Source organism: Dermochelys coriacea, chromosome 11, assembly GCF_009764565.3.
Source record: "Dermochelys coriacea isolate rDerCor1 chromosome 11, rDerCor1.pri.v4, whole genome shotgun sequence".
NCBI lineage: Eukaryota > Metazoa > Chordata > Testudines > Dermochelyidae > Dermochelys > Dermochelys coriacea.
In genome coordinates, this window is record NC_050078.2 from 75,614,861 (window position 1) to 75,637,035 (window position 22,175).

Consider the following 22,175-nt stretch of genomic DNA (forward strand, 5'->3'; position numbering starts at 1 on the left):
ATTATGGGGGAAGACGTCTGGTTTCTAAGACTGCTCAGATCAACAGAGTAAGTGAGGGACAGCAAGGTAATTCACACACTTTGTTCTGGATGGGTAGAACAAATGAACATGTCCACATTTCCATCTCTCTTGGTACTCATGTGGCCCCCATTACAAGGGAAGGCATGGCTATTATCCCCATTGTAGAGATGGGAAACTGAGGCACAGAGACACTAAATAAAAGACCTGCATTACAGCTGGATCTGGCCTGGTTCAGATAACTCAGGCTCAGGGTTCTAAAATGACAGTGTAGACATTCAGGCTAGAGCCTAGGCTCTAAGACCCCCCAGGGAGGTGGGTCACCAAGCCCAGATTCCAACCTGAGTCCGCATATCTACGCTGCTATTTTTAGCCCTGCAGCTCCAGTCCTGTGAGCCCAAGTCAGCTGACCCAGGATGACTCGGTGGGTTTATTATTGTAGTGCAGACAGACCTTAAGGGACTTTCCCTGAATCACCTTGGAAGTCTGTGGCAAAGCCAGGAATTGAACCTGGGACTCCCAAATTCAAGACTAATACTTAAACCACTGGACCATCCTTCCTATCTGAAGGCCCAACTGCTTTGAAATGGGCCTGTTGTCATGAGGCAGAGCCGGCAGCATGTGGCAGTGGAGGACCTGCAGCGGTATTGTCATGAAGTCGAATAGTTTAGGAACTGCAAAACGTTCCAACTTGGAAGCGTTTTACTCCCCTTTATGTACATGGACATCTTCTATTGACAGAATTATCACTCTGCAACACAACTGCACTCGTTTAAAGGACTGAATTTAAAAGCTGGCCTAACAAGCATATTATTTATTTGCAATAAATATGGCTGTGAAAAATCACTTGACGCTCAGTGCCTCTGGCACGACCTGCAAGCTCTATGCCTATTTCACTGGAAGATGCGCACTCCATTCACCTATGGTTCCCTTGGAAACCATTAAAGTATTGAATTAGTGGCAGATCCTGAGCTGGTGTAAACTGGCATTGCTCCAATGGAGTGACACTATTTACATCAGTGAAGCCAATGGAACACTGTCTATTTACATGAGGGGAAGGTTTGGCCCTGCTTGCCTAAGGGACATCAGATGATGCCCTAACACACCTCTGGCCAAGTCTGCTGCCTTTGCAGGTCACAGCTTGCAACACAGAGGATTCGCCCCACCATTGAAACAAAGCTCAAACTGATACTTAATGGCAGAGTTGACAACGTAGGACCAACCGCTACAAGCCCGAGGGTCCTTTCTGACCTGGGCACTGTAGCATGGGGAATTAGACTCTACCTGATGAAAGCCATACAAACACATATAGATTGAATCCACGGCATGGCAGCCCCAGCCTGTCATTCTGCTATTTTCAGCATAACTAATCATAGCGTCCACCACCAGATTCTTGTGGGGCTGGTACAATATTTCTGGTGAACCCTGCTAGAGGCTTCCAGCATCATAGGATAGGGCTCACACCCAGCCAACGAGAAAATGTAGGGGAAGAGGCACTGTCTATAGAAAGGGCTGGTTCCACGTACCGATTAACCATATCCCTTGTGGGTTTTCCTGTACAGGCAGCAGAGAAAGGTCAGATACTCCATAATTAGGACATGGACCAAGATCCTCCTGTACCGAGTTAATGTTTTCATTATCTTCCTCAGGGCTGCATGCTCAGTCTTAGAGGAGTCATCCAAATCCTGGTTTCTCTCCTCGCCCCCTGCAGGCATTGCACAATGCTGTATCAATACGCAGGGTGGAAGGGCTGAAACTGCCTCGGCAGGGTCCATCAAAGGCTGTCATGTCTACTAACGTAACACCTGCCGAGGCATTGCTAACAGGACTGGCTCTGTGCAGACCCCTGGTACTCCAGAGCCATGGATTTCACACTTGAAGGTAGAATTGGCTCTAGCATCTCAGGCTTGTTGACTGACCCAAGAGATGGTGATTCAGGAGGTGGAGACAAGGCTTGACAGCCTGAGGGCAGTGACACAGTCAGCTGGACCTGAGCAGTTTTGGAAGGGAACAGGACAGCCAGGAACAACTCTCTGCCAGCAGAGCTCCACCAGGAGTCTAACTGCTCTAAAGTAGAGAATAGAGAGTGGGAGGCGAATGAATTGTACTGAGGTGCTCCACAGTGGTCTGAAAAGAACCTACCCGCTGACAGCATAATGTAAACTCGCTAGGCATCTCAGCAGAGGTGGTGCAATGCCCTCAGGTAGCACCACCAACTCTGAGCTTGGGGAGTTCTTTCCAGGCACTCTGACCCATCGGTGGGATCTGCATGTCATGACAGAACTCTTACACCCAAGACAAAAGAAATAGTACCCCATCTTCCCTTGCATAAATATTAGCACACGGGACAATATAGGCATATGATAGTCATATGGAACCCTAGTTTTACACTCAGTAGTATTCCTTCCTTACTGGACTTTATCCAAATGGTGAATCAGGCATTATTGCATCAACTTGTGTGTTAGCAATAATTCAAACACAGAGCATTGGGTCATGTGTTGTAAAGAACAGAGCTTCTAATGCTCTTTTTATACCTTCAGAATCGCCCCATTTCCTTTCCACTCCCACAAAAGCCCCACATCACTGCAGCCTGTTATTATGGTAATGGAGGCTTGGATAGAGGCCTAAAGGCAGTACACTTTTGTTCTATTTGGGCTAGGGAATGAATCATTCTATTTCTATTTCCCCTGGGGCTAAGAAAGTGGCCTCTGTAGTGGTCCCAACTCCAGAAGCTTCAGTCCCAAACTCAGATGCCTGCATGGAACAACGGTCACCAGACCCATCAGCTACTTAAAATATATATATTTTAATAAAATGTCCATATTTATCATATATAATGCTCTCAGACCTCATTATTAACTTTAGCGTTTATAGACATACCTATGCTAACTTTGCTCTAACTAGATCGAACAACAATAGCAATGAAGCAGAGGTGACAACATGGGCTAGCTGCTCCATTATATCCGCAGGGCCATACAGCCCATGCTGCTGCGGCTTCACTGCTGCTGTGATTCGGAGTGCATAGATGAAAGGTAGCTGAGGTATGTTTTTTTGTGCTGCAGTAACACCTCTGCTGCGTGGACGTTTCCTGAAAAGTCCTTTCAGGGGCTCAGCGCGGAAGCAGTGTTCTCACACAAATAAGAATTTACAACACACTTTTTCCAAACAAATGGATTTTAAAAAAACCCAGTCACTTATATTTCCAAAAAGGTAATTCAACTACTATTTTAAATGTGAACTTCACAATCCGAACATTCCACTTCATAAAAAAAATAGTTGATCATTTTTAATGATTTTTATATAAAAGAAAAATAATTTTATGATACAATTTGATATTCTACTTTGTACAAATTTTTGCTCACACAGTATATTTGTTAAGTTTTTCTACATAAACAGCCCTAGTCGTATTTACAGATTTATGCAAGGCTTACATATGACCCTGAAGAGCAACAGAACTTCTGATGGTGTATCATGTTGAGAGTGTATAATTAAGACTAACTTCCAAGTGCCAATCAACACAGGTGGCTTAGTTCTAGCATAAACAAAGACTTGTACCTAATCTTTTAGCTTAACATTTTTGACCGATTACAAAGAAAGGCCTTAACTCCAATGTATTAGAGGTCTTGGTAGTTTTTTCATAGAGCCTTTCCAAGGAAAGCAACATGGCATCCTACTCAAAGGGATTATTTTGCTTATTCCACACACAAACACATTTGAAGTGATATTTGTAATATTCCTTAAAGAATAAAAATTCTGCTCAGAAAACTGAACTGTGCTAAGATGTCACCCCAAAACTCTCATTAGTGATGAGCCTATCTAGAAAAAATGAGTAAAGAATCAATCATTTAAAGCCAGCAAGTGCATGCGCTCACAGTATAAGCCTTGTTCTACAATTTAGACTGATCAATTCAATTACAGCCTAGTCCAGAGATAACTGAAATGCTGCATTGAACCAGTTTTAAGTCCCCAATGCTTCTTTAAAATTCCTATCAACAGTGACATACCAAGGTTGAAAATGGAGATTCATCCATTCATCTCTCTCCTATAAAGAGCATCTAAAATTTTGTAGCTTTTGAGAAATGCGTCTCGAAAAGGTCAAGATGCCACATAGTGCAGGTTTTCTAACAAACAGACCAACATTTTCTAGTTTACACACAATAAAAAAATGGAACCGAAGAGGTATTTGTACATTATAAAACCTTGAAAGAATGGCCTAAACTTTGGAGGAAGCTAGAATTCTCTGTTTCACATTAAGTTTAGCTCAACGTACTTGTGCTAGAAGTCTGATCAGACCTAATTTTTAAGCAGAACCCAAGCCCATGAGCGTTGGTTTGTTTTCCAACCTGACCCTACTCCAGCTCTTGCCCCCGGACCTGAGTTGCCACTGCCCCTCCTGCCTCTGGGGTCGGCACTGCTCTTCCTGCTTGGGGTCAGTGCAACAACAGCGGCATGCCCTGCTCTTGCCATCCGCTGACCCTCCTCTGCTGTGTGCACCTGTGGAGAGAGAGGTCCTGCCACTCCTTAGCAGAGCACACTCATTCTGGACCGCATCAAGGTGGTGGCGGCCAGCGAGAGTGGGTACGTAGCCAACACTGCACCCATGAGCAGGAGTGGCGGAAAGCAGACCTGACCCTGGAACAGTCCAGTTTTCACACCCAACCCGGACCTGACATTTGTAGTTGGGTCCTGACCAGATGGCAGGGCACTAATTTGTGCCACATTTGAATATGCTTTTCAAATTCATGAACATGCAAGGCTGGACCCTTACACACAGTATGCTGGGGAGGTCAGAAGGAAAACACGGCAGCAGTTAACTAAAATCATTGGAATTATTCATATACAAAAAACGTACATGAACATGCATTTGGGAAGAAATTTGTACTTCAATGAATCCTTTCCAAATGAATGTATGCAATAAAAATGGAATTAACACCTGTGCATATAAAATACTTTAGATCCCTTCCATGGTGATTCTTGTACTAAATTTTATAGGCCCTTTAATAAAATTCCTTGAAAGCTATGGAAATATGACATCACCCTTGTGACGATATAAGGAGCCATATGATAAACAACGTTTAATTTTTTTTTAGGACTTGGAAGGTACTGCAGACCATTCTGATCTGTAGGGATTTCAGAACTTTCTGCAAAAAAGGTACTTAATACCATTTTTCATGACATCAGGGTAGCCCACTTTTGCCCAAAGGTAACCAAAATGGGTACACGGTAGGAAAAAAGGGGCAAGTTTGAAAAGCAGATAGTTATAAAAAGGGGTCAGGGAGGGCAAGTGGGTTACAAATAGCACATAACTGTATCATAGCAGCCTATGTCTAAAGACACTTAAAAGAGACACTTTAAAAGCTCTAGAAGATATCTGAATTCATGTAATTTGACGTGGATAATACCAACCTCACAAGTAAACTGAATGTAATGTGTATAAACTAATATGAAATATTATAGGTCATTGTTCTTAGGCGCTTTATTTGTACACAGTTTCTCTTCATTCTTTTCCCTTTTCTGTCTTTATTTGGTAAGAATATAAGTTCATCCTTCTTTTCACCTTCTCGTAGATAAGTTAATGTTAAGAACCATCTTCTGGATTTTTTCTTCTTTCTTTAAAATATTAGCCTTTACAGCACAAATCTTGTCTTGCTGGTCTTTAATCAACTGTTCCAACTCAGCCAGCTCTGCTTTTAAGGGGTCCACGGCGCTGTCTGTGATGCTGAAAGAGACAAGCAACACACTACATTTTAGGGGATTACTACATCGTTTTGCATCATTTATGCCTCCGAGACAGTACATGAAACACTTGGAATTTGCAAAGAATTGTTAAAAGAATCCACCCTTCCTGAAACAGACAGAATTAGTGAGACAGCTGAAGGGGTAATGAACACAGACACAGAAGTAGATTGTCCAAGAGCTACCCTGATGTTTTACCACACAATTCATGGGCTAATGATGGTTTCATAGCTAAAACTGCTCTCCTGCTAAACTTTGTTTACTTTATGGTTATTTCATCCTCCCAGCCCACCCTACCCTGTTTGTCTATTTCATCACCTCTTGCATCCTGTCTGACATGTAGATACAGAACTCTCTGGGGTTGAGATTATGATGCCTAGTGCAAGGAGGCTCCTATCCTCAGCTGGGATTCCTAGGCACTACCACAATACAAATAATGCATAATGATCACCCCCCACACAATGAACTTCTCAGGGGGAGAAGCCGGCTTGCACAGACTAGGACGTGGGGAGGTTGAAGCTATGCCAGAGGCTAAGACACAGTTCAGTGACAGGAAAGGAAAGTTCTCCTGGCAAGGACTGACAGTCTTTCCACTGGCAGCTAACCTTGGAAAGGAAAGAACTCAGGCAGTTGGGGACCACATGGCCTCTTTGTAACCTCAGCCCTGAATGTTCAATGCTACAAGGGGTCACTTGCACAGCTCTAGACCCATTTCCGAGAAGGCTCCTGAAGTTCAGTGGCACCAGATCACACATACAATAAATAGGAATATGCTGTCATGAGGCTCAAAGAATTGTAAACTATTAGCTGCAAACCCAGGCAGCGACTGCACATTGCAAAGGGACTTCTCTATTAACTAACTCACTCATGAGTAAGGGTGGGTTTTGTTTGTTTATATGAATTGAGATTTTATTTTAAAACAAATATGCACCCTTCCTAAATGCTTGACTTAAGGTCCTACAGTTAGGGCAGTGCTGGACTGAAGTGCTCTGTAGCAGTTCAGAATTACACAGGCACTCCCTAGAGTCGTCATTTAGAAGTCCATATTTCATAACTTTTTAATTCTCCTTCCCTTCCACAAATCACAAAAAATTATCAATGAAAATTGCACTCGGATTTCCCCAGTGGGACCCATTAATTATCTTCCACAGAAGTAAAGAAAACAACACTGTTCATCCAAGATATACTACATATGGGAAACATTGTCTTCTTCATGTCTGATGCGGAGTAATTTTTTCCTGAAAGATGTGAACTGCCATAAAGTTGATGATGATCTTATTAGGATTTCACAATGAATCTGGCAAAGAATGTATTGTTGCAGAGTTTTCGATTTTTTATTTCTTCTTTATGTGAAAACTGAATGGCTATTACGAGGAGATGTTAGTCTCTCCATTGTTAAAGTAGAAGCCAGCAGGGTGGATTGATTTAAACATAAGCAATTTAAGTCACAAATTTTAATTATGATTTAAATCAGCAAGCAGAAAACTTTGATTGAAATCTTCAGTTTTAGTTGTGTTTTGCATTTGTGCTTTTTATTTATTTTCCTAAAGAAAAAAAGCACTCATTAGCTGATAACCATTAAAACATGATTTACAACTAAATATAACCTATACACTAAATTTGGTGCTTCTTTTTGTTAACCAGGAATCCTCCAGTATATGCATACTATATTATATTTAAGCAATTTTACAGCTTAATTTACATTTATTCAAATTCCTAATTTCTAAATTTTTATTATGCTAGGAAATGGGTAATGATGCATTTCTTATTTACTTGAAGATTAATGTTTTACTTGTGATTTCTGTCAAGCTGTATTAGGATGGAAATTCAAATTCCATTTAAAATGCGGCAAAAACAGCTTTATTATATATATAATAAAGCTATTTTAAATGTGCTGAATACATAAGAAAAAAGTTTATCAAAAAGTTTATCACATCATGTTTTGAATTTAAAACCAATGGGTTTTAAACAAAGAAAGTATTATCTGTAGTTAGCGAAGTGAACTGATTGTTTCTAGTCACCATATGAACCAGTCATTGAATGAAGCTAGCTGAATAAAGGGAAATTAAGAAAATTTTCTCCCTTCACCTGCAGAAGAGGCTACCACTGTCAAAAGCTGGTTTATCATTTATATATACTCTGGTTCCAGATGCTTACCAGTAACTCAAATCACTAAAACTAGTGGAACTTTCTTTAAAACATGCACTGTTTAGTATTTATTTTAAATTTAATTTAAATGATTTTAATAGATGATAATAAAGTTTAGACCTTAATATAGGCAGACATTTTCTAATTTAATTTTGAACAGGATTATGTTTTAAGTAGGGCTGTCAAGCAATTTAAAAAATCACGTGATTAAGCGCCCTGTTAAATAATAGAATACCATTTATTTAAATATTTTTGGATGTTTTCTACATTTTCAAATATATTGATTTCAATTACAACACAGAATACAAAGAGTACAGTGTTCACTTCATATTTATTTTTGATTATAAATATTTGCACTGTAAAAAACAAAATAAATAGTATATTTCAATTCACCTAATATAAGTACTGCAGGGTAATCTCTATCATGAAAGCTGAACTTACAAACAGGGCTTTGGAGCAGAGCCTGGAGTTGGAGCACGGAGCAACTCCGGAGCAGTGGAGCTGCAGGATTTTGCCTGGAGCTGGAACGGAGCAGGAGCACAGCTCCAAAGCCCCGCTTACAAATGTAGAATTATGTACAAAAAAAACCCTACATTCAAAAATAAAACAATATAAAACTTTAGAGCTTACAAGTCCACTTAGTCCTACTTCAGCCAATCACTCAGACAAATAAGTTTGGTTACATTTGCAGCAGATAATACTGCTGTCCACTTCTTGTTTACATCATCAACTGAAAGTGAGAACAGGCATTCGCATGGCACCGTTGTAACCAGCATCGCAAGATATTTATGTGCCTGATGCACTAAAGATTCATATGTCCTTTCATCCTTCAACCAGCATTCCAAAGGACATGCGTCCATGCTGATGACAGGTTCTGCTCGATAACAATCCAAAGCAGTGTGGACTGACCCATGTTCATTTTCATCATCTAAGTCAGATGCCACTAGCAGAAGGTTGATTTTCTTTTTTGGTGGTTTGGGTTCTGTAGTTTCCACATCAAAATGTTTCTTTTTTTAAGACATCTGAAAGGATGCTCCACACCTTGTCCCTCTCCGATTTTGGAAGGCACTTCAGATTCTTAAACCTGGGGTCAAGTGCCATAGTTATTTTTAGAAAGCTCACATTGGTTCCTTCTTTGCGTTTTGTCAAATCTGCAGCGACACTGTTCGTAAATCAAACATGTGGTGGGTCATCATCCGAGGCTGCTATAACATATATGGCAGAATGCAGGTAAAACAGCAGTAGGCATACAACTCTCCCCCAAGGAGTTCAGTCACAAATTTAATTAACTCACTAGTTTTTTAACAATCATCGTCAGCATGGAAGCATGTCCTCCGGAACGGTGACTGAAGCATGAAGGGGCACATGAATATCTGGCACGTAAATACTTTGCAATGCCGGCTACAAAAGTGCAATGTGAATGCCTATTCTCACTTTCAGGTGATGTTGTAAATAAGAAGCAGGCAGCAGTTATCACCCGTAAACGTAAACAAACTTGTTTCTCTTAGCGACTGGCTGAACAAGAAGTAGGACTGACTGGACTTGTAGGCTCTAAAGTTCTACATTGTTTTGTTTTTGAGCGCAGTTATGTTTAAAAAAAAAATCTACGTTTGTAAGTTACACTTTCAGAATAGAGATTGCACTACAGTACTTGTTTGAGGTGAATTGAATAATACCTTTTGTTTATCATTTTTACAGTGCAAATATTTGTAATAAAAACTAATATAAAATGAGTATGTACACTTTGTATTCTGTGTTGTAATAGAAATCATATGTGAAAATGTAGAAAAACATCCAAAAATATTTAATAAATTTCAATTGGTAATCTATTAACAGTGTGATTAATCAAGATTTTTTTAATTGCAGTTAATTTTTTTGGAGTTAATCGTGTGTGTTAACTGTGATTAATAAACAGCCCTAGTTTTAACAATATAAACCTGTATTTAATTTAAATTTAAAATTTACTTTTTTAAAAATCATTGATTTTTATTGATCCTGAAAACAAGCTTTTCATCATAATGCCCAGTTTGGACACAAATCCACTGAAACAAAATCAATCCATCCAAAATGTAAAAGGCATAATCTTGTCTGGAGCATAATTTGTCTGGAAAGTTAAGAGGTACATAAGAGACCAGCGAGGAATGTACAGTGTACAGCTGTCCTGTGAGAGCACAATGAAGGTAGATGAGAGGCATGGCATGAGCAATATTCTTCCCCTAGCTAAGCACAGACTTGGGGAGTCCTGGGCCCGAGTTCCGTTGCTAGCTCTGTCTAATATTGTATGTAAGTTGGAGTGAGTCACTTAACCTCTGGGCCTCAGTTTCTCGATCCATAAAATATAGTTAATATCATTTCCCTACTCTTTACGGGAGTGATGTGTGATGTTGAAAAGTGTGCTGAGATTCTTGGATACTAGGTGCTCTGTAAATGCAAGATACTAACATCATTATACTTCACATACAAACCAAAGCCCTAACTTATTCCCATCTCAACCATTAAACGCCTATGCCAGATGTTAGAAATGTATAGTTTTAACCCTCTACTACATTGTGTGATGAGGCTTCTTGCACTCCAGAACATCCTAAAAAAATCAAGCCTTCCACTTAGGCTACATATATAGTGCCATGTAGCCTAACATGCATGTCCTGAAGGCAGCAGCTGTAGATAAAACAGTGCAAGCACAAGAGTTTAAAATGTCCCCAGCTATCCAGGTTTATGGCAATACCAGGAAGATACATATCTGTTTCTTGACTTAAACAATATCAAGGACAAGAAGCAATGGGCTTCATCTGTGGCAACGGAGATTTAGATTAGATATCTGAGAAAAACTTTCTAACTAAACGGGGAGTTAAGCTCTGGAATAGGCTTCCAAAGGAGGTGGAATCCCCATCACTGGAGATTTTTAAGAACAAAGTAGGACAAACACCTGTCAGGGATAGTCTAAGTTTACTTGGTCCTGATCAGCGCACTACCTGACCTCCAGAGGTCCCTTCTAGCTCCACATTTCTATTATTCTAACACAGGAATACACTTAGTAGTGGCTCACTGAAGGCAGACCATTTCAGCTTCCTTAATCCTGCATTTTCATAATTTGCTTTAGTTAATTGTAAGCATAACTTTACTCTCCTGCTTTTCCAACATTTTTTTTAAACTACACTGATAAAGTTGTTTTTTCTATTCAATTATTCTTATGTATTTAAAAGTTTCACTCCATTTAAACCCTTCCCCCCCCCATAAGTATTTATTAAGTGCAAAAGAAAATCCAGTTTTAATGTAGCGTAGAGGTTTCAAGCTCAAGCAGACGAGTGAGGATTAGTGTGTTAGGGTTTTATAGTTGAAACTGCTCTGCAGACTTAACTATTGTGGACATTACTATGAAGTACTCATTAAAATAACTGCTTTATGGACCTCTTAACCCAAAATAACATCTAATTTACACCACATAACTTTTATTTGCATTACATGGATATTCATGTAGGCTCTTGGAAAGGGTTTGGAAAATGGTCAGTATTTCAGAGGTACCACTATCTGCCATGTAACTCATTTAACATCATTTATTCACATAACAGAGAAGCTGAAAAGACTTTAAAATCTGGGTTAAACCAGAACCTTGATAGAACACGTGAAACTTTTACTATTTTTTTTTAAACAAAAGGTAATTAAAATTGTAGAGACAGCCATTTGTAATTCAGCCTGTTCTAGATGGCAAACCAGCCTTGCCCTGAGGACACTCTTCTTTAGGTCTTCTTACCTCTGCTCCTTCTGGAGAGCCTCTGCATGCTGTTTGTTCTCATGCTGCCACATTTGCAGTTCGTTCTTCATGGAGTCCATGTCCTCCTGAATATAGTCCATGATTTTCCCAAGAGGAAGCGCACTCCGACACAGTGTCTGAATAGATCCACGAAACTTCTCTATTTCTTTTGATACTAGGTCCTTCTCCTTTCTCCTTGCTGCTTCTGACAAAAGCGGCTTCTCCTAATTTAATTGATTAAAAAAAAACAGGAAAAAACATGAAGTCAAGGAAGGCCCTGAACATTTTTAAGAGGTGAACTAAAGAATTTTAAAAACAGGAAGTTGTGCATTGTAAAGCAGATGTTTGAGATCGACTGCAATGAAGCTATAAAGCCAAAGCAGTATTCTAGAAGAGGTCAGCAGCATCACCCCAGTTCATTGAAAAGTGCTGGTCACAGAACCACGTAGTATCAGTAGTAGCCACATTAAAACAGAATGATTTCCAGAGCATTCAAGAAAAAAGGGCAAGTTAAGTTACAAGTGCAAATTCCCTTTTGGCACAGCTTATATGACATCACACAAAGATGAAGATCAAAGGAAAAAAGGAGGTCTTGTTTAATCTGAATCTTCAACCTCCCTTAAAGAGGCAACATCGCTACTGAAGACACCATCTCTCCAGGACTCTCATTCCTGGCAGAGCTCCCCCAGTTCATAAAGATTTGTTTTGTAATCCTTGAGGGCAATGGTAACAGGTCAAGTACAAACCAGTCACACCACTGCAGAGTGTAATTGTTGCCCAAACATTCCAATCTGTTCCTTCAACTGAATGGGGGGCCATTTGCCCAGAAAGAAAAGCCCATTCAAAAGGATCAGTGGAATATCAAAAGTGTTCGAGAGAAAAATCTATAAAAAGGCTACTGTCAAATTCTGACAGAAGGTGAGTGAGATTCCTACAAGATGGTATCTTCAGGATCCATGTGGCTAGTCTTCTCTTTAGCCAGGACCCTCTCACCACCAGCTTCTCATGGGTAGGGTGTTAGACAGTGTAAGTGGCATTCTTGGGAAGGATTTGCTTGACTGCTTAAGACAAAGAAGCTGTGTGAGAAGTCTGCCACATGTCCTTAACCAGTGGGTCCAAAATAGGTACACGGCCATGGCATCCTTTACTGGACAAGAGTTGCTGGCTCAGGAACCTATCAACTGTGTCCTTGTAGGTTCCTGGTCCAGCTTCAACACGAAATCAGCTGACTTGGACAGCTTCTGTAAGAACTGAGGAAAGGTAGGTTCTCCTCCATGGAATCACTAAATGACTGTTCTGGTGGAAACGTATGTGGCATCAGAAGAATTCTTCAGCTCATCCTAGTTCAACTAACAGCCCTCCTCCACCTGATTGCTCACTCTATCCTCATTACAGTAGCTGCAATTATACATTAGGCTATACCTTAACTCCAGGAATGCAGGTGCAACTTACTCCTTCAAAGTGGAGGCTGCCCTCCTGAAAAGGATAATTCCAAATCATTCCAGTGTGTTTTATGATAAACATCCCCAGCTAAAGACGGACACAGGACTTGAACAACTAATAGGCTTTAGTAAATCTGAGGTGCAGAACATGAGAGGAAATTAGAACAGCAGCTGCTTGTAATATTGTCTATCTGCCACTAGTTGTAGCTCATCTTATTATAATCAGATTTTTAACTCTTAAAAATACTGATAGTTGCCAGCCAAAAAAACTGGAGAAGACACTTTCCAAAGAATTATGAAAAACTATCAAAGAAGTGAACTATAAAACCATAGCAGGAGAAGGCTGAACATTTACTGTATGAAAGCATTTTACTGTTCTAAAGAGGTTTACAAGAGAGGATACAGTGCTCCAGGAAGATCTCTAGAACATGAGATCTGATCATTAACTGTGATGGTGGGAAGCATGACCCCTGAGTATCATGTCTACTGAACACCACCATGAGACTCCATTGGGTACAACAACATGGTTAGTCAGTGTGGTTCAGCTAGATTGGCATTGGTAAGCCAGTGTGCCCAATGTGTCACTAACTCAACATGCTGATTTTTGGATAAGATTTTCACAGGCACAGATGGCAGTTTAGGTGTCCAACTAAGACTGACTTTTGATAGAGTTGGGCAACTCACTGCCATGTGTGTCTTTCAAATTTTTCCTCTTGATGATCCAAGTACAGTAACTGGGGAAGACCAGATTTAAAAAAAAATTAAAAAGGACAGTGGGTGGGATTTTCAAAGCATCCCAAGGGAGTTAGGCCCTCAGATCTGACTTTCAATGGAAGTTGGTTGCCTAACTCCCTTAGGCATCTTGGAAACTCCAAGCCCACAGCATTTAACTTGGAGTGACAGACTAGTATTTGCCAAAAGTGACTAAATCACAATGGCCAATCTGACCTTAGCTGACACATCATTAACATTCTGTAACAAACCTATTCCAGTGAGCCTTCCTTCAATGCACCATTTGCTGCAACAGAAATTTCCATCTCCACCTCACCCCCGAAGTCCCTCCTTTCTGGATTCATTTTTCTTTCTATTAAAAAAAAGCCAGCAGCCAGAGAGTTTGGTTTCCAAAACTGAGTTTCCTTTAGTGCAAAGATTGTGCATGTGGAAGTTGATGTAAATTCCTTTCAGCTATTCAATGGATGCAGGAAAACTAGAAAGGTCTTTATTTAACATCCTAGCCCCAAGACTGATCGGTTACTAAAAGCAGTTCCTACAGGCTATATAAATCCAGAGGTGGCAGCCAGGGTGTGCCTCACTGGGCCACAATCTACTATACTGTCCCCTATTGCCCCCCTACCTGATTGGACTTTCTTCCTACACAAGCTGTGGATTGTTTCCTCAGCTGCATCTACAGGCAGCAGGGACGTCTGCCAACCACATTTCAACAGTCTTTGGCTTACTGATGAACTCAGATATATATTTTAGAAAAATACTTCTAAGATTAAGGCAGATTTACTTACTTCTGATGCTTGTATTTTACCACACACACTGTGTATGAAAACTATGGGACTTCAGAGTTTTCAGGGACTTTAGAACTTCAGATTTGTTTAATTAGGAATCAGGTGAGGCAATGAACACTGGTGAACTTTGTGACCTTGGCTTCAAAAGTCAGTTCTTGAGTGTTGTGGGCTTATGGTTTGATGGTTAAAGAAATACTCCATTTAATTCTTCTGTTACTTGCCCATTACTTCTTTCTTCAAAGCAGGTGTTTCATTATACTGCACCACTGTATCGATTAAAGAGGACATTATTCAGGTATTTTGCTCTTATTTGTAATACAAACTTCAAAGCCTGTCTTTCTTGACCAGTTTTGTTCTTTGTGATCTGGTAAGCACTGACACTCCCAAAATACCAAGCTTCTTAGAGGGAGTGTTCCACAGAGAGCTGTGATGCTTCACCTCCTTGGCAATCTCTTGGGGGAGATAACCAAATTAATGCTGATTATGTCAGTAATAATTCCCATTTGTTCTGCAATCCACACCACTCCATACATTTATCACGATGCACCATTTCTCTCCTGAGATCCACAGAACTTCCCCCTGGATCTCAAGACACCCTTCGGTCTGGAGGGCCACAACCTCTTTCACATTGCCTTCCACCACACCATATCCACTGGAGGTATCATGGCAAACTTCATGGACACTCAGATTTTTCTATTAAATTTTTCCATTCTACTTTGGGTCTTGTATTGAACCTATCACCACAGTATCTCAGCACCTTATGCTCGCCCACATTTTATTTTTTAATTCCTTCACAGTGGAGGGTATAATCTCGCCCAAAGTAACACCCCAAGGCATCAAAACTGGTGTTTTGAGGTTGAGGGCTAAGATGCTGAGGATTCAGAGGCTGATGGTTTATGCCTTCGAATCCTAGGCCTCTTTCGCTGTGGCTCATAGTAACGCTGTGGTGGCAGGTACTGGAGTGGTCAGGATCCGTGGGATGGCTAAGAACTGAATTTTCTTTTCTGACCCGGTGTGTAGATCCCTAGCAAGCGCAGTGTGGCTTTGGAGTCCTTTAGAGAATGGAGTGATGCATCAGTCTTGTATGCCCTCAAAAAGGAGGTCCCTCAACTGCTGTCTGTACCTCCTTTAGCAGCCCTGAGAAATGTAACCATGAGGTCCATCGCATCACCACCACCATCGATACCAAGCGCACTGCTGTACCTGCGGCATCTATGTGGTCTGAAGTGCCATTCTCACTACTAACTGACCCTTGTGTAGGATTGCTCGAAATAGTTCTCATTGTGCTTCTGGTAAGTGGTCAATAAAGGCATTACGTTTAGCATAGTTCACGTGGTCATACTTCACCATTAAGGCTTGGTAGTTGGCAATACTGAATTGCAAGGTCGCTGAGGAATATGCCTGCCTACCAAATAAATCAAGTCTATTCCAGTCTCTCTCATAAGGAATGGATTTAGTATGATATTGTCAGCCCCAGGAATTCACAGCATCCACAACTATAGAAGTAAGTGAAGGAAGACAGAGACAGGGGTTCTGCATCCTTGGAGGGCACAGAGTACTTTTTAATCTGCCCTTTTACACGTTCGTGTGCTAGAGGTTGGCGTTTGCCAAATGATCTTAGCAGGATCTAGAAGCATCTTATTGACTGGGAGGACGATTCTTGAGGAAGAGGAGATATGCAGTATGCATATCTAGTAACTTGTGCTGAGTATCTTTCACCTCTTCGGGGGGAATTTGTAGCATCTGCCATCCTTTTTGAGATCCTAAAGCAGTTTAAAATAATTCGCCATGGATGGTGATAGGGGCATCACTTGCCTTGTCTGGGGAGGAGATATTCCTGTGTGGTGTAACCTCTTCTTCTAGTCTGGCCTCTTGCTCTTCAATAAAGTTTCCTCTTGCTGTTCTGGATACAGAGGCTGAAGGAGACCATCTTATGGATTCTCGGTAAGAGACGCTAGATGCCGGAGAAGTATGGTCATCTGGGGTCAGATGACTGTTTCAGAGCGCCTTCCATCAGGACTAGTTTCTACTTTAACTCCTGGTTCTTTGGGGATCTAGCATTCAATTGTTGGCACAAGATATACTTCTGCGGAATATGAGTCTCTCCGAGGCACAGGACGCAGCAAGCGTGTCCTTCCGTAACTAGTACTGCATTCCTGCAGGAAACGCACCATTTAAAACTGGGGGATCCAGGTATGCTCCTTATTGTGGTGATCCCCGGACCGGGGGGGGGGGGGAGGGAAGGGAGAAGGTATTTTTAAAAAAACATGGGGAAAAAAACTAAAGAAAACTCTATAAAGCTAAAAAAAACAAATGGAAACTCTAGCAGGAGCTAACAAAGTGAACTCAAACTCTGAGGTAAAGAGAAAAGCAGACTGCTATTTGCTGTGTCTCAGGCCAGGGGCAGCGGAGAAAGAACTGAGGGTGGGTCACCCGCACAGAGCTAGTTAGCCTCAAAGAAGAGCACAAGGGAGGGAGAGTGCATGTGCGGGCCAAATGGACACTGCTATCTAAAATCTCTCATCAGAGGTGCAGGGACGCAGACAAATGTATAGTAGAGCTACTATTTCTAAAGGGTAAATAAGTAAAACTTTGCAAGAATGCCCAGTGAGAAAGGCAGTTAATAAAAATGAAGAGTTCCTGATCTCACAGCTACATTTATGGGTTAAAATTTGCTTGGATCATTTCTCTTTAAATCCCTAAGAATTGTGGCAGATGGTGCATTACAACAAACAATGTGGGTGGTAAAATCCTACATGTCACCTTTGCTCATTTTGCACAAATATATAACAGGATATATTCCATTTTAAGAAAAATGCCAGAATCATTTAAGTTGGTCATACACTTCAAACAACCCACTCTCAATAAAATCCAAGAATCAATAAACTGTCTCCATATAAAAGGACTATTTCACTCTATAGGCCCAGTGTGCCTCCTTTTCTTCATGTTTTTTTATGACACCAAGATAAATGTTTATTTTGGATGCCTGGGGAAAAGGTCTACCTTTTCCCTTACCTTGTTCAGAATAGACTGCAATGTGGAACTGCAAGCAGGGATTTGCCAAATTAAAAGGTAGGAACATTCTCTTTTTTTTAATCAATGAGGGAAAATCTACCATTGATGCAGGAGGTGCGGGTGGGAGAGGGGAGGGATGGGAACCCAAAATAAATCACCAACCCAAAGGATTACTTTCATTTCATTCCACCTTTCTTAAGCAACTAACACAAGGTTATGGTGTGCATAGCTCTGCAGATGGTTTATCACAGAACACCCAGTTCTAATATTCCATTTTTTTCGGTAAATTTGAAGTGCCTGACATCCTAAAAAAGTTAGGAAAGAAGTGATATAAGTATTCACCATTTGGAAAGGGTATTTCTAGAGTCAGTATTTCAATGAATTATTTGATAATAGTTTTTTATTTTATGTTTATTACCACGTACAGTGCTTGTTATTTGAAAATGAACGGAAGAGAAATATGGATTAAATTACAAAACATGCACACTATAAATGGTTAACAGTTTCTACATGCCCTTTTACCAAAGTAGTACATCCTGCTATCAAAGTAGAACAAAACAGTCACACTTTTATTGAGCTACACCGTTTCCTCCTTTTTTCCTATAGCACAGGAAAGGGCAGAACACTAATTTTGGACAAGTTTGTTTTTTTTTTTTTTTAATCCATTTGATTCCAAAACCACAGTTTGGAATTTTTATAATACAAAATATTATGTGATCATAAATAGCATAGTTTCTGCATTTTAAACAGACTATCTACCTACTAAGGAGAAACCTTTTCACCAAGAAAAACCTTTTCACAGTAACCATTGGAAAACAGTAAAACAAATCATTTCTCAATTAACAGGATATTTTTTCTGCTTACACCAGGTATAAAGTTCAAAGTAGGAGACCAAGAAACAAGGACACAATGTTCTTTGCCGTGCAAATTATGAAAGTTAGTGTTACCAGCTTCTGAACTGGAACCCACAAAGGAAAAAAAAAATCAGGTTTCAAAAAGAGCAGGGATATTATTTTTTATTTATAACACAATTTAAAGTTCATATTTATACAGAGGAATAGAAATGCTGAAACAAACACAAGAAGAGCCACCTAGCCCAGCTCAGCTTCTAGTGATCATCTTACTCAACATCAATGAAAGTTCTGGAGAAGCATCAAAACTAAATACTTAGCAAGGGTTTGTTTAAGCAAAGTCCTAGGAGGTTTTGAAACCCAAACACATCCAAAAACAAATCTAATGATTAATTTTTATACATACAGGAAGTTAAGTGGAAAATACTAACTCAGCACTGATTTATAGAGGGCAGTATTTCTATACAGACATTGGTTCTTTCCGAATGACATCTCTAAGATCCAGCAGTTGCTTTCTGTCCATTCTGCTAAAGCTTGTTTACATCTTCATTATCTTCAGCCTTGCCTACGACAATCTCTCCTTTCTTTGCCTTTGCAGATACTTCACCCCACCGCCTCTGCATTTATATCCATTCAAAAGGATACTGAAAAAAATCATCTTCCTGTCTTGTCATTTACTGCATGACCCCTCTCTTGCATCCCTTCACTGGCAATTTCCGTGCCTCATCCATCGCAACACACACAAATAACTTGTCTTCATATTTAAGGCTCTTCATGGCTTAGCTCTCCCTACCTATCATCTCTCAGACTATTAAACTGTTGAATCCCCATCTCTCTGTCAGTGGTACCAGCCTTCATCAGCCATTAGTCTAAGGATATGTCTACGCTGCAACATAAGCCCAGGGCCAACCATGAGTTAGCAGACCAGGATTGTTAACCTAGGGTTTGAGAGTCTACACTCATTTGTAACCCCAGATTAGGAATTGTTGAACCCAGGATCCCAACCTAGGGCTCCAGTGTCTACACTACATTATGTAGGCCCAAGTCCAACCACCCATATGCCAGAATTACTAGCGTCCTCCCACACGTGGGTGCTTTAGCTCTTTGTTGGTGGTACAGTGTAGGAAATCTTGACAGTCCACTAAACTTGACTCTCCAATGAGCAAAGAAAGTCAGCCTGTGGGATACTTTTCGTGGACTCCCAGAGCCCAAGTCTGGTGGGGCTGCGTCAACACTGCAAAGCAATAGGGCTTGAACCCTGCGTTCCAGCTTGATTCAGGCTTGGACCCTGCACCCCCATGGGGTCCTGGGACTGAGCCATGAGAAAGTGCAATTTGTGTGCAGATGGAAGGGGGTAGACTTGAGCCCGAGTTCAAATCCTGGGCTTACATTTCAGTGTAAACATACCCTAATTTTCCTTTAGACAACTTCATGCTTTCTTTCAGGTCATGCATGGGAAGGACTCCCCACATAACTCCACAAAGACACATTGTTGTCCTCTTTCAAATTCCTTCTTGAAACTTGCTTCTGCCATGACACCTACAAAACACTTAATTAGGCAGCGGATGTGTTGTGACCCCTGGTAATTACAATAATCATAACTGTCTCACTGTGACCTTGTGCATACATTCTGCCCCCCCCCTCCGCCAATCTGTTTGCTGTATCCACCTGTTGTCTCATCTTACATTTACATTGTAAGCTCTTCAGTGCAGGGATCATCTCTTTTTTTGGGTGCATGGTGTACACATACAGTGTCTTGCACAACAGGCCCCGATTTCTAATTGGGGACTCCAGGCACTATTGGAACTCAAATAATAAATATTCACAAAATCCTGTTCATTATATGCAGCCATCTTTTGGTGACCTCAGGGTATTCCTGAGAGCTGTAGTCACAGTGATCTGAACCTGGGACTAGTATAAAAGACAAGATTGATTTGAGCATTCCATTAGCCTGTGCTAATTTTCCCTCAGTGAGGTTAAATGAAAGGTTCATCAGCCATATCCAGGCTCTACTGCAGGAGCCCTGAAATAGCATAGTTGTTTACTTGCAGAAACGTATTCATTATGCTAATATCAAAAGTTTCTCACTGTATTTTATTGCAGCTTTAAATAATCACTACATCACGACAAAGCACTGCTAATACAATTGGCTTCAGTATGGCCTTAGGGTACCTGCATTCTAATAGTTAAATCCCACTGTAAGCATTTCCTTGTGACACAAACTAGTAGGATACAGAGAAACTTGGGCTCCCAAAGAACAGACTGTGTCACAACACTTGATCTGAGGATAGTTTAAATAAACACAGCTAATTTAACTGTCAAATTACTACTACTGAGGTAACATCTTTTATTGAACTAACTTCTGCCGGTGAGAAAGACAAGCTTTTGAGCTACACAGAACGCTTCTTCAGCTATAAAAAAAATATTGCCTCACCATGTGTCTCTAATATCCTGGGACTGACATGACTACACCACTGCATACAAAAATGACTAACTGCATCCATGGGGGGGATCCACCATATCATATGGCTGATAGACTAGTGCAGAGTCTATGCTATTCTGACGATTTTACCAAAAATAATATCAACAATCAGCATGATTGGTTTGGTCTTAAAGTGATAAGATTTTTTTCTTTTTAAACCACTTGTGATAAAAGGTAACTTTATCCAGGTTATGGAACGATTTATTAAATTTGTTTCGAGCAAAAACCTTGCAGAATTACTTCTTTTTCAGAGCCAGTGAACTTTTTTGGTAGTACAAAGATGGGAATTTTTAGTAAGTGATCCCACGTAGCAAAAACTCTATTTCATAACCTGTCTACTTTTGCCATGCATCAAATAAATGAAGTGGAATACAAAACATAACATCTGTTTCTTTCTCTGACTGTTTAATATAGGGGTCAGGTTCTAACCAAATATATTTAGGAAGTCTTTTCAGGAATTTGTTAGGCTGAATGCAGCTAATCAAGACAGCAAAAACCTTGTGTATTTCCAAGGTGACCTCTTTGTTTGACCTGAAAAATTTGTATATTATTTTAAGTACTTTCACTACATAGCTTTTGCATTTGTAGATTTAACCTTCTTTTTCTAACACCAGTGTTTCAAGAAAGCATAGGTATGTTTGTGAGGGTGGGCATGGAAAGTATTTCATATGAAGCTATGAATAAATAAATGCTACATTGCAATCAGCAGTTAAAAGTTACAGTGTGTAATATCCTCTAGTCAAAACATAACACTGCTGAATTCTAAGCATTAATTTACCATCTTTACCCACTTTATAGATTGGATTTTTAAAATCAAACAGTATCTAATAATAAATTAATGCACATAAACAGCACTCAAAATACAGACAGACAATTGTTCTGATCTTTGCTAAGTAACAGCTTTAGGCTTTGAAGTCTAAAGAATTGAAGACGGAAAGAAGAAACATTCTTCTGCCAGCAGGATTAGTTTAGCAACATCAGGGAAGATATGTACTCTTACTTTTAGGGGGAAAAAACCCATCTTCATACTGCCAACTGCAACTAAGATTTTGCAATCATCAAGTTAATGAGACAGTTCAGCTATAGCTTGAGAGAGATGAGACCTCCCCCATTAGCTCCAATGCTACCACAGTGTGTCAGATACCCAGCTGCATCACCTTCAATATATGGACTTTGCAATTCCCCTGACAGTGCCTAAGTGAAAATATTTTTAAT

General features: G+C 40.3%; 1 protein-coding gene across 8 annotated transcripts in view; it reads right to left on the bottom strand.

The window, feature by feature from the left end:
• Window positions 1-3,298: 3,298 nt before the first annotated feature.
• Window positions 3,299-22,175, bottom strand: part of TRAF3IP1 (TRAF3 interacting protein 1) — an 86,636-nt gene continuing 67,759 nt past the window's right edge. For 6 of the 8 annotated variants that reach the window (XM_043505761.1, XM_043505760.1, XM_038421613.2 and 3 more), the window contains 2 exons: window positions 11,654-11,877; window positions 3,299-5,737 (listed from right to left, as the gene is read on the bottom strand). In XM_043505761.1, the coding sequence (XP_043361696.1) occupies window positions 5,572-5,737; window positions 11,654-11,877 (390 nt within the window). In that variant the 3' untranslated portion in view covers window positions 3,299-5,571. The remainder of the gene's footprint in view (window positions 5,738-11,653; window positions 11,878-22,175) is intronic. The other 2 variants (XM_043505764.1, XM_043505763.1) reach the window with 1 other exon arrangement.